Genomic DNA, 17405 nt, shown 5'->3' on the forward strand with positions numbered 1-17405 from the left:
ATATAGTGGGGGGGGTGTCGGTCACCCGGGTTCCTCGCTGGCGGGGGGGGGATATAGTGGGGGGGGGTGTCGGTCACCCGGGTTCCTCGCTGGCGGGGGGGGTGTCGGTCACCCGGGTTCCTCGCTGGCGGGGGGGGATATAGTGGGGGGAGGCCGAACACCCGGGTTCCTCGCTGGCGGGGGGGGGGATATAGTGGGGGGAGGCCGAACACCCGGGTTCCTCGCTGGCGGGGGGGGGGATATAGTGGGGGGAGGCCGAACACCCGGGTTCCTCGCTGGCGGGGGGGGATATAGTGGGGGGAGGCCGAACACCCGGGTTCCTCGCTGGCGGGGAGGGGGATATAGTGGGGGGAGGCCGAACACCCGGGTTCCTCGCTGGCGGGGGGGGGGGGATATAGTGGGGGGAGGCCGAACACCCGGGTTCCTCGCTGGCGGGGGCGGATATAGTGGGGGGGGCCGAACACCCGGGTTCCTCGCTGGCGGGGGGGGGATATAGTGGGGGGGAGGCCGAACACCCGGGTTCCTCGCTGGCGGGGGGGGGGGATATAGTGGGGGGAGGCCGAACACCCGGGTTCCTCGCTGGCGGGAGGGATATAGTGGGGGGGGGGCCGAACACCCGGGTTCCTCGCTGGCGGGGGGGATATAGTGGGGGGAGGCCGAACACCCGGGTTCCTCGCTGGCGGGGGCGGATATAGTGGGGGGGGCCGAACACCCGGGTTCCTCGCTGGCGGGAGGGATATAGTGGGGGGGGGGCCGAACACCCGGGTTCCTCGCTGGCGGGGGGGATATAGTGGGGGGGAGGCCGAACACCCGGGTTCCTCGCTGGCGGGAGGGATATAGTGGGGGGGGGGGCCGAACACCCGGGTTCCTCGCTGGCGGGGGGGATATAGTGGGGGGGAGGCCGAACACCCGGGTTCCTCGCTGGCGGGGGGGGATATAGTGGGGGGGAGGCCGAACACCCGGGTTCCTCGCTGGCGGGGGGGATATAGTGGGGGGGAGGCCGAACACCCGGGTTCCTCGCTGGCGGGGGGGATATAGTGGGGGGGAGGCCGAACACCCGGGTTCCTCGCTGGCGGGGGGGATATAGTGGGGGGGGCCGAACACCCGGGTTCCTCGCTGGCGGGGGGGATATAGTGGGGGGAGGCCGAACACCCGGGTTCCTCGCTGGCGGGGGGGATATAGTGGGGGGGGCCGAACACCCGGGTTCCTCGCTGGCGGGGGGGATATAGTGGGGGGGGCCGAACACCCGGGTTCCTCGCTGGCGGGGGGGATATAGTGGGGGGAGGCCGAACACCCGGGTTCCTCGCTGCCGGGGGCGGATATAGTGGGGGGGGCCGAACACCCGGGTTCCTCGCTGGCGGGGGGGGGGGATATAGTGGGGGGGAGGCCGAACACCCGGGTTCCTCGCTGGCGGGGGGGAATATAGTGGGGGGGTCGGGGTTGTGGGGGGGCAGGGGGTGCGGGACCCAGCCCGGCTCGCGGGGGTGCGCGTGTCTCTTGCGGAGAAGCCGGAGTCCCGCCCCCCAGGCCCGCCCGGCCCCGGCTCTGCCCGCGGAAGCCCGAGTTCGCTTCCGCTCCGCCTCCCGCAGCGAGCTCGGTCGGCGCGGGGCGGTTCTGCGCGGAGCCAGGGCCAGCGAGCCGGACCCGCGCGCAGTGACCCGCCCGGCGCCCCGGGGTCCCGTCCCCATGGCCGGGCGCACCGTGCGGGCCGAGACCCGCAGCCGGGCCAAGGATGACATCAAGAAGGTGATGGCAGCCATCGAGAGAGTGCGCCGATGGTGAGCGGCAGGGTGTGCGGGAGACGGGCGGCCTTGTGTGCGGCTGTTCCCCCGGGTGCCCTGCCCCAGAGCTGGCTGCATCTCAGAGCCGGGTGAGCTAGCCCCATGCGGCGTTATGTGCGGCCGTTCCCCTGGGTGTCCTGCCCCAGAGCTGGCTGCATCTCAGGGCCGGGTGAGTCAGCCCCCACGGCGTTATGTGCGGCTGTTCCCCCGGGTGTCCTGCCCCAGAGCTGGCTGCATCTCAGAGCCGGGTGAGTCAGCCCCCGCGGCGTTATGTGCGGCCGTTCCCCTGGGTGTCCTGCCCCAGAGCTGGCTGCATCTCAGAGCCGGGTGAGCTAGCCCCACACGGCGTTATGTGCGGCTGTTCCCCCGGGTGTCCTGCCCCAGAGCTGGCTGCATCTCAGAGCCGGGTGAGCTAGCCCCACGCGGCGTTATGTGCGGCCGTTCCCTCGGGTGCCCTGCCCCAGAGCTGGCTGCATCTCAGGGCCGGGTGAGCTAGCCCCACACGGCGTTATGTGCGGCTGTTCCCCCGGATGCCCTGCCCCAGAGCTGGCTGCATCTCAGGGCCGGGTGAGCTAGCCCCACGCGGCGTTATGTGCGGCCGTTCCCCCGGGTGTCCTGCCCCAGAGCTGGCTGCATCTCAGAGCCGGGTGAGTCAGCCCCCGCGGCGTTATGTGCGGCTGTTCCCCCGGGTGCCCTGCCCCAGAGCTGGCTGCATCTCAGGGCCGGGTGAGTCAGCCCCCGCAGCGTTATGTGCGGCCGTTCCCCCGGGTGCCCTGCCCCAGAGCTGGCTGCATCTCAGGGCCGGGTGAGCTAGCCCCACGCGGCGTTATGTGCGGCCGTTCCCCCGGGTGTCCTGCCCCAGAGCTGGCTGCATCTCAGAGTCGGGTGAGTCAGCCCCCGCGGCGTTATGTGCGGCTGTTCCCCCGGGTGCCCTGCCCCAGAGCTGGCTGCATCTCAGGGCCGGGTGAGTCAGCCCCCACGGCGTTATGTGCGGCCGTTCCCCCGGGTGCCCTGCCCCAGAGCTGGCTGCATCTCAGGGCCGGGTGAGCTAGCCCCACGCGGCGTTATGTGCGGCCGTTCCCCCGGGTGTCCTGCCCCAGAGCTGGCTGCATCTCAGAGCCGGGTGAGTCAGCCCCCGCAGCGTTATGTGCGGCTGTTCCCCCGGGTGCCCTGCCCCAGAGCTGGCTGCATCTCAGGGCCGGGTGAGTCAGCCCCCACGGCGTTATGTGCGGCTGTTCCCCCGGGTGCCCTGCCCCAGAGCTGGCTGCATCTCAGGGCCGGGTGAGTCAGCCCCCGCGGGGTTATGTGCGGCTGTTCCCCCGGATGCCCTGCCCCAGAGCTGGCTGCATCTCAGAGCCGGGTGAGCTAGCCCCATGCGGCGTTATGTGCGGCTGTTCCCCCGGGTGTCCTGCCCCAGAGCTGGCTGCATCTCAGAGCCGGGTGAGCTAGCCCCACGCGGCGTTATGTGCGGCCGTTCCCTCGGGTGTCCTGTCCCAGAGCTGGCTGCATCTCAGGGCCAGGTGAGCTAGCCCCACGCGGCATTATGTGCAGCCGTTCCCCCGGGTGTCCTGTCCCAGAGCTGGCTGCATCTCAGGGCCGGGTGAGCTAGCCCCACACGGCGTTATGTGCGGCCGTTCCCCCGGGTGTCCTGCCCCAGAGCTGGCTGCATCTCAGAGCTGGGTGAGCTAGCCCCACACGGCGTTATGTGCGGCCGTTCCCCTGGGTGTCCTGCCCCAGAGCTGGCTGCATCTCAGGGCCGGGTGAGCTAGCCCCACGCGGCGTTATGTGCGGCCGTTCCCCCGGGTGTCCTGCCCCAGAGCTGGCTGCATCTCAGAGCCGGGTGAGCTAGCCCCATGCGGCGTTATGTGCGGCCGTTCCCCCGGGTGCCCTGCCCCAGAGCTGGCTGCATCTCAGAGCCGGGCGAGTCACCTCCACGCGGCCTTGTGTGTGGCTGTTCCCTCGGGTGCCCTGCCCCAGAGCTGGCTGCATCTCAGAGCCGGGCGAGTCAGCCCCACGCAGCGTTATGTGCGGCTGTTCCCCCAGGTACCCTGCCCCAGAGCTGGCTGCATCTCAGGGCTGGGTGAGCTAGCCCCACGTGGCGTTATGTGCGGCTGTTCCCCCAGGTACCCTGCCCCAGAGCTGGCTGCATCTCAGAGCCGGGTGAGTCAGCCCCACGCAGCGTTATGTGCGGCCGTTCCCCCAGCTGCCCTGCCCCAGAGCTGGCTTCATCTCAGTGCCAGGCGAGTCAGCCCCAGGTGGTGTTATGTGCGGCTGTTCCCCCAAGTGCCCCACCCCAGAACCAGATGCATCTCAGCGCTGGGCCAGCCAGCCCCATGCAGTCTCGCTGGGTGGCTTTCCCCATTTATCCTACCCCAGAGGTGGTGCCATCTTCTTTAAAGTAACTCCTGTGGCCAAATGCAGGAGCAGGCTCTTAATTATGGCAATTAGTTATTCGTCCATTATTTAATTATTGTGTGTATTGTTCACCTCCCTTTCTCTATGGAAATTGCTTCTGAGATGTGACTAGCTGTCAAGTTCTTTACTCTGGATAATATGTCAGACAGTCATCTGCTGGACAAGAGAAGATAACAACTTACTATTGCTGCTCTTTAAGGGAGTCTGTATTTTAACTTGGGGAGGATGCGATTGGAGGGTTTCCGCCCTCATGACAGACAAAAGATAACCTGCCACGGCTGCTAGCTCATGGCCTCAGCCCTTTAGCGCTGCCTGGGGGATAATAACCTACTACTTCTGCCAGTGAGCGGCACCACCTACAGGTTTAGATGGGAGTGGCTGCAAATTTTGGCGGTGAGGGGCTCTGTGTGGGGCTATATCCACCTCATCTCCAACCCCCCCGCAGGGAGAAGCGCTGGGTGACCGTGGGGGACACATCTCTGAGGATCTACAAGTGGGTGCCCATTGTGGACCCCCGAGATGAGGTAAGCGGGAGACGGGGTGCCAGTCTGCTCCCACCCTGTCTGTCTGGCCATCCCTGCTGTGTGCCCCGGCCCCCTTCTTCCTCTCTCCCCTCCCCCCCATTTGGATGCCATCTGTACTCCCTTTCTTCTCTGCCCCCACCCCCGCAGGAGAAGCGGCGACTGGCTGGCAGCGGGGAGAGGCACAAGGGCCGGGAGAGGAGGGGGCGCGTGCCCAGCCCCCGGACCAACCCCGCCCTCCTCATGCTGGATCTGAATGGTACGCTGCAGGCTGTGGGGGGGGGGGGGGGACCCAGGCGTCCGGGACAGCAACGCACGGTCTTCCATCCTGAGGGGCTCTCGTTGGGACGTGGGAATTCAGGCAGAGGGCTGGGAGGGACCGCCCGGGCCGTGTCATCCACCCTCCGGAGAGGATGCAGGATCTGCTGCGTCTAAACCAGCCCGGACAGACGGCTCTCTCCAGCCTCTTCCGAAACCTCCCGCACAGTTGCATCCTGCTCCCTCATCCTGCCAGGCTGGCGCTTAGGAAGTTTTCCCTGCGATTTCATCTCCGTCTGCCGGGCGGGGAGAGTGCATTGGAACCCATCGCCCCTGGTCCTGCTCTCTGAGGCAGGCGAAAACAACTTCCCCCGCCTCCTAGGGCCGGCTTTCAACCGCTGTCTCATAGACTCATAGACTCCAGGGTCAGAAGGGACCATTATGATCATCTAGTCTGACCCCCTGCACAGTGCAGGCCACAGAATCTCACCCACCCCTCCTAGAATAATCCTCTCACCTGTATCTCAGATATTGAAGCCTTCAAATACTTTGAAGACCCCAAGATGTAGAGATCCTCTAGCTGTGATCTGTGCCCCATGCTACAGAGGAAGGCGAAAAACCTCCAGGGCCTGCCAATCTACCCTGGAGGAAAATTCCTTCCCGACCCCAAATATGGCGATCAGCTAAACCCTGAGCATGTGGGCAAGACTCACCAGCCAGACACCCAGAAAGTTCTCTATAAAAGTCATGTGCGCCTGTCATCTCCTCTGCAAACTAAAGTACCATGTCCCTCCAGCCTTGGCCCACAGGGCTGGCGTCTCCCTCCCCTTGATCAGCTTTGGCACTCACCTCTGGGGCCTTTCCCGTCTCTCTACATCTCTCTCCCCCGCCCCAGTGTGGCACCATCGGCCCATCAGCATGAGTAAAACTATTAAACCACGCCAGACCCAGAGCAGCTCCCGACCGATCCCCACTGAAGACCACCCTGTAACCAATTAGGTAGCCATTTAACCGCCTTTCCCCTGCTTACTTATCTCAGTGAGTCAGCGGCCTGCCTGGAGGCATGGTGTGTTAGGTCAACTGCATGGCCCCTTTCATCAAATCAGTTACCTTGTCAAAGACAGACACCTGGCTGATTTGGCAACCTCCTGGTAAACCCAGGCTGGCTGCTAGTGATTAATGCGCCATTCTCCAGGTATCTGCCTCCCTCCAGCCACACCGCCAACCTGTGGAACTCCTTGCCAGAGGATGTTAGGACGACCAGGACTCAAAAAAGAGCAAGATAACTGCATGGATGTTAGGTCCATCAATGGCTATTAGCTAGGAATGGTGTCTCTGGCCTCTTTTTATCCAAGGCTGGGAGTGGGCGATGGAGGAGGGATCACTGGATGGTTCCCTGTTCTGTTCCCTCCCTCTGGGGCATCTGGCACTGGCCACTGTGGGCAGACAGGACTGGGCTGGATGGGCCTTTGGTCTGACCCCGTCTGGCCGTTCTTACGGATTTGCAAATTGAATATTTTATGCGTTGGTCGAGTGGCCTCCCAAGGGTCCAAGTCAGGCTGGTCTATGGTTCCCCGGCTCCTCCTTTCGCCCCTGTTTCCAGATGGGCACCACGTTAGCGCTTCTCCTGTCTTCTGAGGCCTGTGAACCCCAAGTTGGCAACGCGTCTTGCCAGAAGTTCTCCAGCTCCTTCCTTCTGCGCCCCGGGGCGATGACAGCGGCCGGCCCAGCTGACTTGACTTGGGGCGGATCGGTCAGAAGATCTGATGCGTTGGTACAGGGCCGGCCCACAACGTTCTGGCAGCCGAGGCGGGGAGCTCAAATGACGCCCCCATAGCCCCTCGCTTGGGCCAAAACTTTGAAAGGTCTCAAGTCTCCGGGTCCTCGTGGCGCCCCCCACGGTCTGGCACCGGAGGCGGCTGCCTCGGTTTGCCTCCTGGTAAGGCCGGCCCTGCGTCGGTGCCCGATCTGCAGCCCTCGGGGGTAGCGTCTCTAGTGGTCCAGTCTCATGGGGAGAAGACTGAAGCAACGTAGGCCTTGAGCGGCTCTGCCTTACTGTCCCCTGCCGCCAGCACCCCTCCCCCACAGAGCAGGACCAATGGGGGGGGGAGCAGTGGAGTTGGAAGGCAAAGGAGTCGGTTGCCTGGGCTCTGGGCCCTTTAAATCGCCGCCGGAGCCCTCTGTAGCCCAGTCCAGGCAGCGCTGAGGGCTTGCTGCCTGTTAGCCACGCCCCTTCCACCAGATGCCCCACCCCTTCCACCAGAGGCCCCGCCCTCCCCACCTTGCCCAGGCCTTGGTGAAGTCTGTCGCCATCCCTGCAGGACCGACACCATCCTGTCACTCGTTCCTTGCCTTGGCTTTCCGGACCCCTGTGTCCTTCCTTAGTGACTTGCCCCCCTTCCCTTCTCTGGATGGGCCCCTTTTGGGGCGGAGGTTGCTAAAAACGCCGTGAGCCTCCACGTGAGCCTCCTGTGACTCTTCTTTCCTCGGCCTCGGGGTAGCTTGTTGGCGAGTCTCTGGCACGGCCGGCTTTGGGGAGCTGCCCTTCGGTTCTGCTTCCTCCCACGCCATCGGTCCACGGGACCCTGTCTCCTGTGGCGCGAGTCGGCCGAAATCCACCTCTCGGCCCCGCTCTCCTTGTTTGGCTGCTCTCGGGGCCTCCTTTCCGCAGGCTCTCGAAATCTACCAGGGGGTGATCACTTCCTCCCACGTCCCTGCCCGCCTTCCTGTCCGCAACCAATCCATCCCTCTTGGTCAAAACCAGATCCGCAGGGGATGCCCCTGGGTGGTTTCCTCTCAGCTTTCTGGGTCCGAAAACTGCCCCTTGCCCAGGAGGCAGCGTGCGCGGCTGCAAATCACCTTCCAGCAGAAATCAGGGAGGTTAAAACCCTCCAGTGAACACTAGTGCAAGTGGCCCTCATTGGAGACTCAGGAGATGGGACCCAGGTGTCCGGGACGGCGGCGTGCCCCGTGTACTTGGAGTGAGGGGAAGGGATCCAGGCGTCCGGGACGGCGGCGTGCCCCGCGTACTTGGAGTGAGGGGAAGGGACCCAGGCGACCGGGACGGTGGCGTGCCCCGCGTACTTGGAGTGAGGGGAAGGGACCCAGGTGTCCGGGACGGCGGCGTGCCCCGCGTACTTGGAGTGAGGGGAAGGGACCCAGGCGACCGGGACGGTGGCGTGCCCCGCGTACTTGGAGTGAGGGGAAGGGACCCAGGTGTCCGGGACGGTGGCGTGCCCCGCGTACTTGGAGTGAGGGGAAGGGACCCAGGTGTCCGGGACGGCGGCGTGCCCCGCGTACTTGGAGTGAAGGGAAGGGACCCAGGTGTCCGGGACGGTGGCGTGCCCCGCGTACTTGGAGTGAGGGGAAGGGACCCAGGTGTCCGGGACGGTGGCGTGCCCCGCGTACTTGGAGTGAAGGGAAGGGACCCAGGTGTCCGGGACGGTGGCGTGCCCCGCGTACTTGGAGTGAGGGGAAGGGACCCAGGCGTCCGGGACGGTGGCGTGCCCCGTGTACTTGGAGTGAGGGGAAGGGACCCAGGTGTCCGGGACGGTGGCGTGCCCCGCGTACTTGGAGTGAGGGGAAGGGACCCAGGTGTCCGGGACGGTGGCGTGCCCCGCGTACTTGGAGTGAAGGGAAGGGACCCAGGTGTCCGGGACGGTGGCGTGCCCCGCGTACTTGGAGTGAGGGGAAGGGACCCAGGTGTCCGGGACGGTGGCGTGCCCCGCGTACTTGGAGTGAGGGGACAGGACCCAGGCATCCGGGACGGTGGCGTGCCCCGCGTACTTGGAGTGAGGGGAAGGGACCCAGGCGTCCGGGACGGTGGCGTGCCCCGCGTACTTGGAGTGAGGGGAAGGGACCCAGGTGTCCGGGACGGTGGCGTGCCCCGCGTACTTGGAGTGAGGGGAAGGGACCCAGGTGTCCGGGACGGTGGCGTGCCCCGCGTACTTGGAGTGAGGGGACAGGACCCAGGCATCCGGGACGGTGGCGTGCCCCGCGTACTTGGAGTGAGGGGAAGGGACCCAGGCGTCCGGGACGGCGGCGTGCCCCGCGTACTTGGAGTGAGGGGAAGGGACCCAGGCGTCCGGGACGGTGGCGTGCCCCGCGTACTTGGAGTGAGGGGACAGGACCCAGGCGTCCGGGACGGTGGCGTGCCCCGCGTACTTGGAGTGAGGGGAAGGGACCCAGGCGACCGGGACGGCGGCGTGCCCCGCGTACTTGGAGTGAGGGGAAGGGACCCAGGTGTCCGGGACGGCGGCGTGCCCCGTGTACTTGGAGTGAGGGGAAGGGACCCAGGTGTCCGGGACGGCGGCGTGCCCCGCGTACTTGGAGTGAGGGGAAGGGACCCAGGCGTCCGGGACAGCCGTGTGCCTAGCACACCTGGAGGGAAGGGATGGGCCCAGGTATCCGTGCTGGCGGTGCCTCTAAAGAACTGAGGATAGGACGTAGGCATCTCAGACACCCCCCCGACCCTGTCCGCTTTGCAGATGAGAACAGCAACCAGAGCTCGCTGTCCGAGACCTCCCTGGCCAAGGGGGGCGACACCAGCTCCAGCCCCACCCCTGACCGCAGCCAGACGGCGACCCCCACTCCGCTGGGGGAACTGAAAGCGGAGGACTCGCAGCCTCCCATGCTGGGGCAGGAAGGGGGTAAGTGCCATGGTGGGGGAGAGGGATGCAGAATTGCCAGTCCTGCAAGGAGGGAAGGAGAGAGAGGAACCCAGGAGTCCGGGACCACTTCACCCCCAGCTCCCCGCATGGCATCACTCGGCGCCCCCAGGGAGTGAGGGGGTGGGACCCAGGCAGCGGGGAGGGCCGTGCTTCCCAGAGGGCTACAGGAGAGGGCAGCGAGCTGGCACCAGGGTACCCCACTGTTTTCATTCCTTTCTGGGTCCAGACCCTGGGGTGCTGCTGCTGGAGGGGACAGATGAGCCCCCCATGTTGACCAAGGAGGACCCTGTTCCAGGACTGCTGGAGTCACAGGTGCGTGGGGAAGGGTCGGGAATTGAGGGGTGAGGCGTGGAGATGGGTTGGATGGAGTGGGGTGCAGCTTGGGGCGTGACCGGTTGGGGAGAGTGCATGGAGGAGTGGAACCAAGGGATAGGGGATGCACGGAACTGAGAAGTTTGGTCAGGTGTCCAGGAGTGAATGGTGCGTGGGGGTGGGCTGAGTGGGGTGGAGACTGGGGTGTGGGTTGGATGGAAACACTGCCATTGGCAGTGGCTGGGTTGTTTGGAGCTTGGGCCACTGCCGAAGGCTGAGTAGGGTAGACTTTGGCCATTGGTGAAGGTTGGGTGGAGCTGCATAGAAGTCCGACCATTGGGGAAGATTAGGCCAAGTAGAGGTTGTTTTGTGTGGAGGTTGAGCTATTGACAAAAGTTGGATTTTGCTTTGTGGGATGAAGGTTGGGTCATTGGCAAAACCTGGGTTCATGTGAGCTAGGTAGAGGTTGCATCATTGGTGGTGGCTGGGTTAGGCCATAGGCAACGGTTGGATTGGGTGGTGTGTGGGGCATAGGTACTGCCTGGGCTGAGTTGAGTGGAGGCTGGGCTGTTGGTGAAAGTTGGGTTGTGTTGGGTTGCATGGAGGTTGAACTATTGGCAAAGGTTGGGTTGTATTGGGTTAGGGCGGTGCAGGCTAGGCCATTGGCAATGGATAGGTTGAGTTGGATGGAGGTAGGGTCAGTGGCAAAGGCTGGATTGAGTTGGCTTGGGTGGAGGTTGGACCACTGGCAGGTTTGGGTTGAGTTGGGTGGTGGTGGTGGTGGTGGTGGAGCCGGTGGTGGAGCCAGTGGTGAAGGTTGGGTTGGGTGTAGATTGGATCTTTGGCAAAAGTTGTGTTGAACTGGGTTGTGTAGAGGTTGGACATTTGGAAGGATTGAGTTGAGTTGGGTGAATGTTGGGCCATTGGTGAAGGTTGGGTTGAATTGGGTGGATGTTGAGCCATTGGTGAAGGTTGGGTTGAATTGGGTGGATGTTGAGCCATTGGTGAAGGTTGGGTTGAATTGGGTGGATGTTGAGCCATTGGTGAAGGTTGGGTTGAATTGGGTGGATGTTGAGCCATTGGTGAAGGTTGGGTTGAGTTGGGTGGATGTTGAGCCATTGGTGAAGGTTGGGTTGAGTTGGGTGGATGTTGAGCCATTGGTGAAGGTTGGGTTGAGTTGGGTGGATGTTGAGCCATTGGTGAAGGTTGGGTTGAGTTGGGTGGATGTTGAGCCATTGGCAGGGCTGGGTTGAGTTGGGTGGATGTTGAGCCATTGGTGAAGGTTGGGTTGAGTTGGGTGGATGTTGAGCCATTGGTGAGGGTTGGGTTGAGTTGGGTTGGGTCGAGGTTGGGCCATTGGCCAGAAGGTCTCATTGTTTACGTTGGGGATGGTGGTTACCCATGGCAGAGGAGAAAGCAGGGAGGTTGCTGGGGACCTCGGGGTGGGATCAGGGCTGCCGTACCTAGGTTGCTGGGGTGCCATCCCTCTGGCTGCCCTCTCTCAGAGTCTAACACCCATTCCCCTTTTCCCCAAAGGGGCAGGACGATGCACCGCCCTTCGAGACAGCCCCAGCCTTCCCCCAGCCGGTGCTGGAAGAAGAGGATGATGAGTCCATGGGGGCACCTCCCCTGAAGCGCATCTGCCCCGAGGAGCAGGAAATGGGCGCATCCCACTCCCCATAGACCTTGCTTCATCCCTGCCCTCTCCCCGGCTTTGCGCCCTACAGGGGGCATGGTGGGCAGAGGGGGAGCCGGGCAGGAGGTGAATCACGCTTGCCAAATGCAAAGGGACCAAAGACGCTTTGAAGAGGGTATTGAAGTTGGGTCAGGACCCTGGGGATGGGAGGGGAGGGCAGTGGGGTCTAGTGGTTGGAGCAGGGCGGCTGGGAGCCAGGTCTCCTGGGTTCTCTCCCAGCTCTGGGAGGGGAGTGGGAGGAGACGGACTGTGGGTAGGGAAAGCTGGGCAGCATCCTCTGCACCACAGTGCCCCCTGCTGCCTGGCCAGGGGTGAATTTTACACCCTCTGTGTATATACTTTTTTTTTTTTTTTTTTTTGGTCTGAACAATAGACTTTGCTATGAAACTGCTAAGGTGGCTTTGTGCTACTCATTTACCAGCCTCGGCCCTCTGAAACTGAGCCAGCTGCTCTGCAGCCTGGCAGTGAGATGCAGCCGCCTCTGGGGCAGGGCAGCGGGGAACAGACGTACAGGGGGATGGCTCACCCGGTGCTTAGAGACACCGCTCTGGTGTCCCCATCGGCGTCTGGTCCACAGGATGCGGGTGCTTCTGGACTGTAACGGGGGCTTCCTACAATTCCACGAGCACGTCCCCGCTCCGTGCGCATCCTGTCCTGGTTCGAGGAAGGCTGTTCCCCGGGCTGTGAGCTCATGGGGCAGAGCCAGGACTCCGGGGTGCTACTATGGCTCTGGAGGGAGAGTGAGGTCTTGGGGGTTAGGGCGGGGGCAGGGTGGGAGTCAGGACTCCTGGGATCTAGTCACAGATTACAAAGCCAAAAGGGACCACTGTGACCAGCCAGCCTGGCTGCCTTGAATTGTGGGCCCCGGACCTGGACGCAGGATTCCAGCCACAGTCGCCCCAGGGCCAAATCCAGAGTAAAGTAACCTCTGCACTCCTGGAGAGCCCTGTCTTGGGTCCACCGTGGCCCCCAAATCATTCACAGGGTCACCGCTTTCCAGGAGCAAGCGAGCTCCCCTCCAAGTCTGGCCTTGGCATTCTTGTTCCGTGATGGAGCCATTTACGGCTAGCTGTACGAAAACCCGCACTGTTCGCTCGTGCCCAGCTGCCCGAGCGAGCCTTAGCTGCCCCTCCCCCAACGTGCATGGCATCGGCAGACTTTCCCAGTGGAGATTTTACATTGTCTTCCAGGTCACTGAGACCAGGGTTAAATAGCATGCGGCCAAGAGCCGTGCCCGGTGGGACCCCGCTAGATACGCACCCGCTTGGTCGTAGAATATCATTCTAGCCTGCAATCAAAGTGCCAAGTCAAGCACCTTGCAGAAATCTGTTAGCTCTGCTCCATTTCTTTTATCACCCAAACGTAGACTTGTCTCCTCACAAAAACAGTTACCAAGTTAGTTTGTTGGGATGTGTTTTGCATAACCCCGTGGCAATAGGTATTAGTTATAGGACCCTCCTTGAGTTTATGAATGAAGTCCTGTATCAGCTGCTCCATTGTTTTGCCCAGGATCAATATCCCTCCTCACCCCCCGCTACAGTCTTCTGGAACTTCCTGAGCCAGCAGCTCCTCGGCCAACTCTTCTAAAACTCTTGGATACAATAGCCAGCCCCACTGAGTTAAAAATGTTTACTTTTAGTGACTGTTGTCTAGCTGTCTGATTTCAACACAACTTGGTACGACTGTTTGAAAAGCTCTGCTAAAAGAATATATGGCTTGTAAGATCTTTGTGACATTGTTTTAATTCGCTAGGTGTGTTTTAGTATCTGGAGAAAACAGGCCGCCATGGCTTTGGAAGGGCATTGGGATATAGTGGGGTGGGCTGGGAGCCAGGACTCCTGGGTTCCATTATTAGCTCTGGGAGGGGAGTCCAACAATTTCAGAGAGGGTGGGGGGGGGGGTGCGATGTGCTCTGAGGGGCCCCAAGAGCCTATGGGGCTAGATGCAGGGGGGTGGGAGGTCAGAGGAGACAATAATCTGGGTTCTCACTAGACATCAAAAGCATCCCCCACCTCTCCATCTGAGTGCCACCTCGTCAGCAGAAACCAGGGCAAGGGGAGGGTCTGAGGGCCCTGTGCAGCGGGGGGGGTTAGACACCCCCACGGACACCAGCCCCATCTCCTGAGTCCAACCTGGGACGGTGCTCTGTTGTCTGGCCCCATTCCTCAGCTCTGTCATCTGGCCACTGGCCCTGGGCTACCGACACCTGCTGCTCTGCCGCCTGGGCCTGAGGTTGGCTGTAGCCATTAGGCATGACTGCCCATGGCCTGGTCTCTGCTGCCAGCCTGGGCTTGGTATTCCCATAAGGACCATGGCTCTGTTCCCCTGGCACCATCTCGGCTCCTCCCGCGTCTGCTCACTCCTAGGTGCACAGATCCACTGAGCCGGGCAGGGCCGGGCCGGGCCAAGCGGGCACCGCTGAGAAGGGGCCAATCTCCTAGCTTAGGGGGGAGCCTGGCTGGAGTTGTATGCCCAGGCCGCACCCGAAATACCCCTCCCGCACCTCAGGTGCCTCTGGGCTGTTACAGCCGCCCCCGGGTGTGAGAAGTAAAACAGTCGCGCTCAGCCAGGGTAGGGGAGAGCAGAGATGTGGGCTCGCCAGCAGCGATCAGAATCCAGCTGGACTCGCACTGGCTCTGTGCCGGGGGCTCCGAGGGCAGGATCTGGCCTGGAAATAAGAGTGTTGATGCATTTGCATTTCGGGAGGGGGGCGCTAGGACTCCTGGGTTCTGTGCCTGGTTCTGGGAGGAAGTGGGGGCTAGTGGTTAGAGCTAGGGGGCTGGGAGCCAGCCCTCCAGTTTCTCTCCCCACAAGGAAGCGGGGCTACTGATTATAGCAGGAGCTAGGGTTGCGGACCAGGATGCTGGGTTCTCCCCCTGGCTCCGGGAAGGGAGTGGGACCTAGTGGGTAGAGCAGGGGACACTCCCCGCTTCCGGGACTTAGGGAGGCTCGCGTGGGGAAGAAGGTCCGCGGCAGGTAAACCCAGGGCCAGTCCCCCAGCCCTGCCCGGCCTCTCTCCAGGGCTGCAGCGCGCAGAGGGTTAACGAGGCCGAGGCATGCTGGGAATTGTAGTCCCTATGGGTAGCAGGCGGGCGGCGGGGCTCTCTCCATTTCCGCCCGGTGCAACCGCGCTCCGCTCCCTCCCGGCCCGGCGCGTGGCGCTCCCGGGTCCGGCCGGCAGGGCTGGGGACCTGTGCACGGAGTCCAGCGCCCCGAGATCGGGCCCCCCTCGCTGCACCCCCACCCAGGTGCTCTGTGCGGGAGTGTTTCCCCCCCCCCCCCAAGCAGTCAGACTAAAAGGGGAAACTGAGGCCCGGGGAAATTCAGTCACTTACCCAGGAAATCACACAGTGGAGTCTGTGTCAGAGCTGGGGAGAAAACCCAGGGGTCCCGGCTCTAACCCTCGCCATCGGCACCAGCTGCTCTGGAAATGACCCTCCCCGGGGTCGTGCTGCAAGCAAAGTGCAGGCAGCAGCAGGAGGGCTAGTTACACTGCACAGTCCCTGGCACAGCAGCGCCCCTGATCTTGGCCAGAGGCTCTTTGTAATTTTATAATGGAGGTTGCCTATCTCCTAGAGCTGGAAGGGACCTCGGAAGTCCAGTCCCCTGCCTCACAGCAGGACCAAGTACCATCCCTGACAAATTTTTGCTCCAAATCCCTAAATGGCCTCCACAAGGTTTGATCTCACAACCCTGGGTTTAGCAGGCTCATGCACAAACCACTGGGCCATCCCTCCCCCCATATACTACAGGGTGGCCCCCTGCCCCAATCCCACCTCTTCACAGCTCGGGGGAGGAACCCCGGCTGGATTCCCCCCACCCCCAGGGTGTACCCCAGAATGCTGAGGGAGAGGGTGTGCATGGGACATTCGCAGTCAGAGCCTATGAGGACACATCCCAGAATCCCCAGGGAACAGATCTGGTAGGACTTCCCAATGAGATCCCAAGAGGATGTATCCCAGAATTCCCCGGAGCAGCAGATCTGCTTAGGACCGTCTAGGGATCCTGGAGGACATACGTGACAGCGCTCTTGGCATGCACGTCCCATGTTTGCGGGAATGGCTCTGCCCTCACTAGGCGACGGAGAAACCCTACTGGTACTCCCTGTGCAGCCAGAATTCCCCCATCTCTCCAGCCTCCTCCAGTACCACCCATACCTCAGCCACCAGCAGGTTGCACAGCAAGCAGGGGAACCCATCTCTGTCCAGATTGTGGCAGTGGATGTCCCCCAGTGCTCAGAACAGACAGCACACTGGTGAGAGATCCCACTGCTGACACCAATATGGAGACACCCCCCTCCCATACACATACACAAGTGCCACCACTGCAGAAAGGGGATTATGTGGGGCTTTTCCCAACATATCCAGATTCATACAGGGAAGAAGCCCCCCTCCCAGCACTTCCAGTGTGGGAGGTGCTACAGCCATAGCCTCAGAAGACCCACACCCAGTGGCATATGCACCAGTGTCGGGACTTCTGTCAGAGTTCTAACCTTCTTAAGCATCACAGCTTCTGCTCAGGGAGCAGGGCCCACCAGTGTCCTCGGTAGGGCCGTGCAGGGAACAGAAAATCCAGTCCAACACACGTCGACACTTTTCGAATTCTCCCGGAAAGCAGATTCAGTTCCACTGATCAAAATGTTTCATTTGACAAAAAGCACTTGGAGCAGGACCCCGAGGAGAAAGCTCCGAGCGAGATTTTGGGCAAAGCTCTGCCCGGAAGGAGGCGTGGGATTATTGCGAGCAAAGACACCGACTCCTGCTGTTCTGGTTCCCCTTAGGGTCAGGGAGACAGGACTTTGCGTCCCTTTGTAAATACACAGGGTGGCGTTGAAGAACAACAGGGGTTTCCTTCCCCTGGAAACCACCCTGAGGGGATAAAGGGGGAACTTTGTTGCCTTCCTGAGCTAATTGCCTTAAGATGGGGGGCTGCCCCCTGCCTGGGTCTGCAGAGAGCCTGAGTCCGTTGCTCTGAACTTCTTTGTGCTTCTCCATCTCTGCCTTTGGCATTTACTATTCCTCTTGCTGCTCACTGCAGTGGCCGGAGAGGGGTGGAAGCGATGCCAATGGGGATAAATAGAGGAATCACCGCGGGGAGGAAGACAAAAGATTTCAGCATCCGTCCCTATGTGAATGTGGCCTCCAGCCCATGTTACCTTCCATGGAGCCCTGATGTTAGAGGAGTAAGGCCATCCACTGAAGCAGCTACCAGACCCCAGCTGAGCTGAGGGAGTGACTCCATCAGCGGGCAGAGGTAGTAGGTTGTTACCCTCTAGCTGAGCAGCCCCTGGACACGAGTAGAGCTGAGGGAGTGACTCCCATAGCTGCCAGCAGTAGTGGGCTGTTATCTTCTGGCAGCCCACTTGCAGAAGGCGGCCTTGGACAGCTGGAGCAGGGGCAGACCAGACTGGGTTGGGGATGGGGCCTCTCCTCTTATTCACCCCTTTTTTAGCTTGTCTCTCCTGACAAATTCAAGGCCCAGGTGAGGGGCTGACAAGGCAGGACTCCTGGAGTCTCATGATGGTCCCGGGGACTGTGTCAGGCGCCCCCCCCGAACTCTCCGGTATGTTTCCTTCTCCCACCCATCGGGCAGCCCCCCAGGGGGATGCGAAGCGGAGCCGGGCCAGGCAGCGGGAGCCGCACACCCCGGCCGGGCGGGGCAGCGGGCCCAGGAGTCCGGGGGCGGGGCTAGAACCCGGCGCCCAGCTGTTCGAGCCCGCGGAGCTCGCTGGCTCCCGGCTGGCGGCAGGAGC

The 17405-nt window shown here is 62.4% G+C and overlaps 2 protein-coding genes and 1 long non-coding RNA gene across 3 annotated transcripts in view; 2 read left to right on the forward strand and 1 right to left on the reverse strand.

The window, feature by feature from the left end:
- LOC142829296 (uncharacterized) overlaps positions 1-17405 on the forward strand; it is a 53134-nt gene that overhangs the window by 23883 nt on the left and 11846 nt on the right. The gene's annotated exons all lie outside the window — the stretch shown is intronic.
- Positions 1430-13381, forward strand: BCL7C (BAF chromatin remodeling complex subunit BCL7C). The gene is made up of 6 exons (XM_075928716.1): positions 1430-1778; positions 4642-4720; positions 4868-4976; positions 9463-9624; positions 9872-9957; positions 11494-13381. The coding sequence occupies exons 1-6, from the start codon at positions 1687-1689 to the stop codon at positions 11638-11640; spliced, it is 675 nt and encodes a 224-aa protein (XP_075784831.1). The 5' UTR covers positions 1430-1686; the 3' UTR covers positions 11641-13381.
- Positions 12979-17281, reverse strand: LOC142829299 (uncharacterized). Its single transcript, XR_012903733.1, has 2 exons — positions 14989-17281; positions 12979-14321 (listed from the first exon to the last, which is right to left on the reverse strand). It is a non-coding gene; the product is annotated as an uncharacterized LOC142829299 (long non-coding RNA).

Source organism: Pelodiscus sinensis, chromosome 4 (assembly GCF_049634645.1).
Source record: "Pelodiscus sinensis isolate JC-2024 chromosome 4, ASM4963464v1, whole genome shotgun sequence".
Lineage (NCBI taxonomy): Eukaryota > Metazoa > Chordata > Testudines > Trionychidae > Pelodiscus > Pelodiscus sinensis.

Excerpts from the sequence above, each read along its gene's own strand:
- BCL7C (XM_075928716.1), top strand. The coding sequence starts at position 1,687 with ATGGCCGGGCGCACCGTGCGGGCCGAGACCCGCAGCCGGGCCAAGGAT. Across the intron at positions 1,779-4,641 it reads ATCGAGAGAGTGCGCCGATG|GGAGAAGCGCTGGGTGACCG; the intron begins GTGAGCGGCAGG and ends ACCCCCCCGCAG. Across the intron at positions 9,958-11,493 it reads CAGGACTGCTGGAGTCACAG|GGGCAGGACGATGCACCGCC; the intron begins GTGCGTGGGGAA and ends TTTTCCCCAAAG.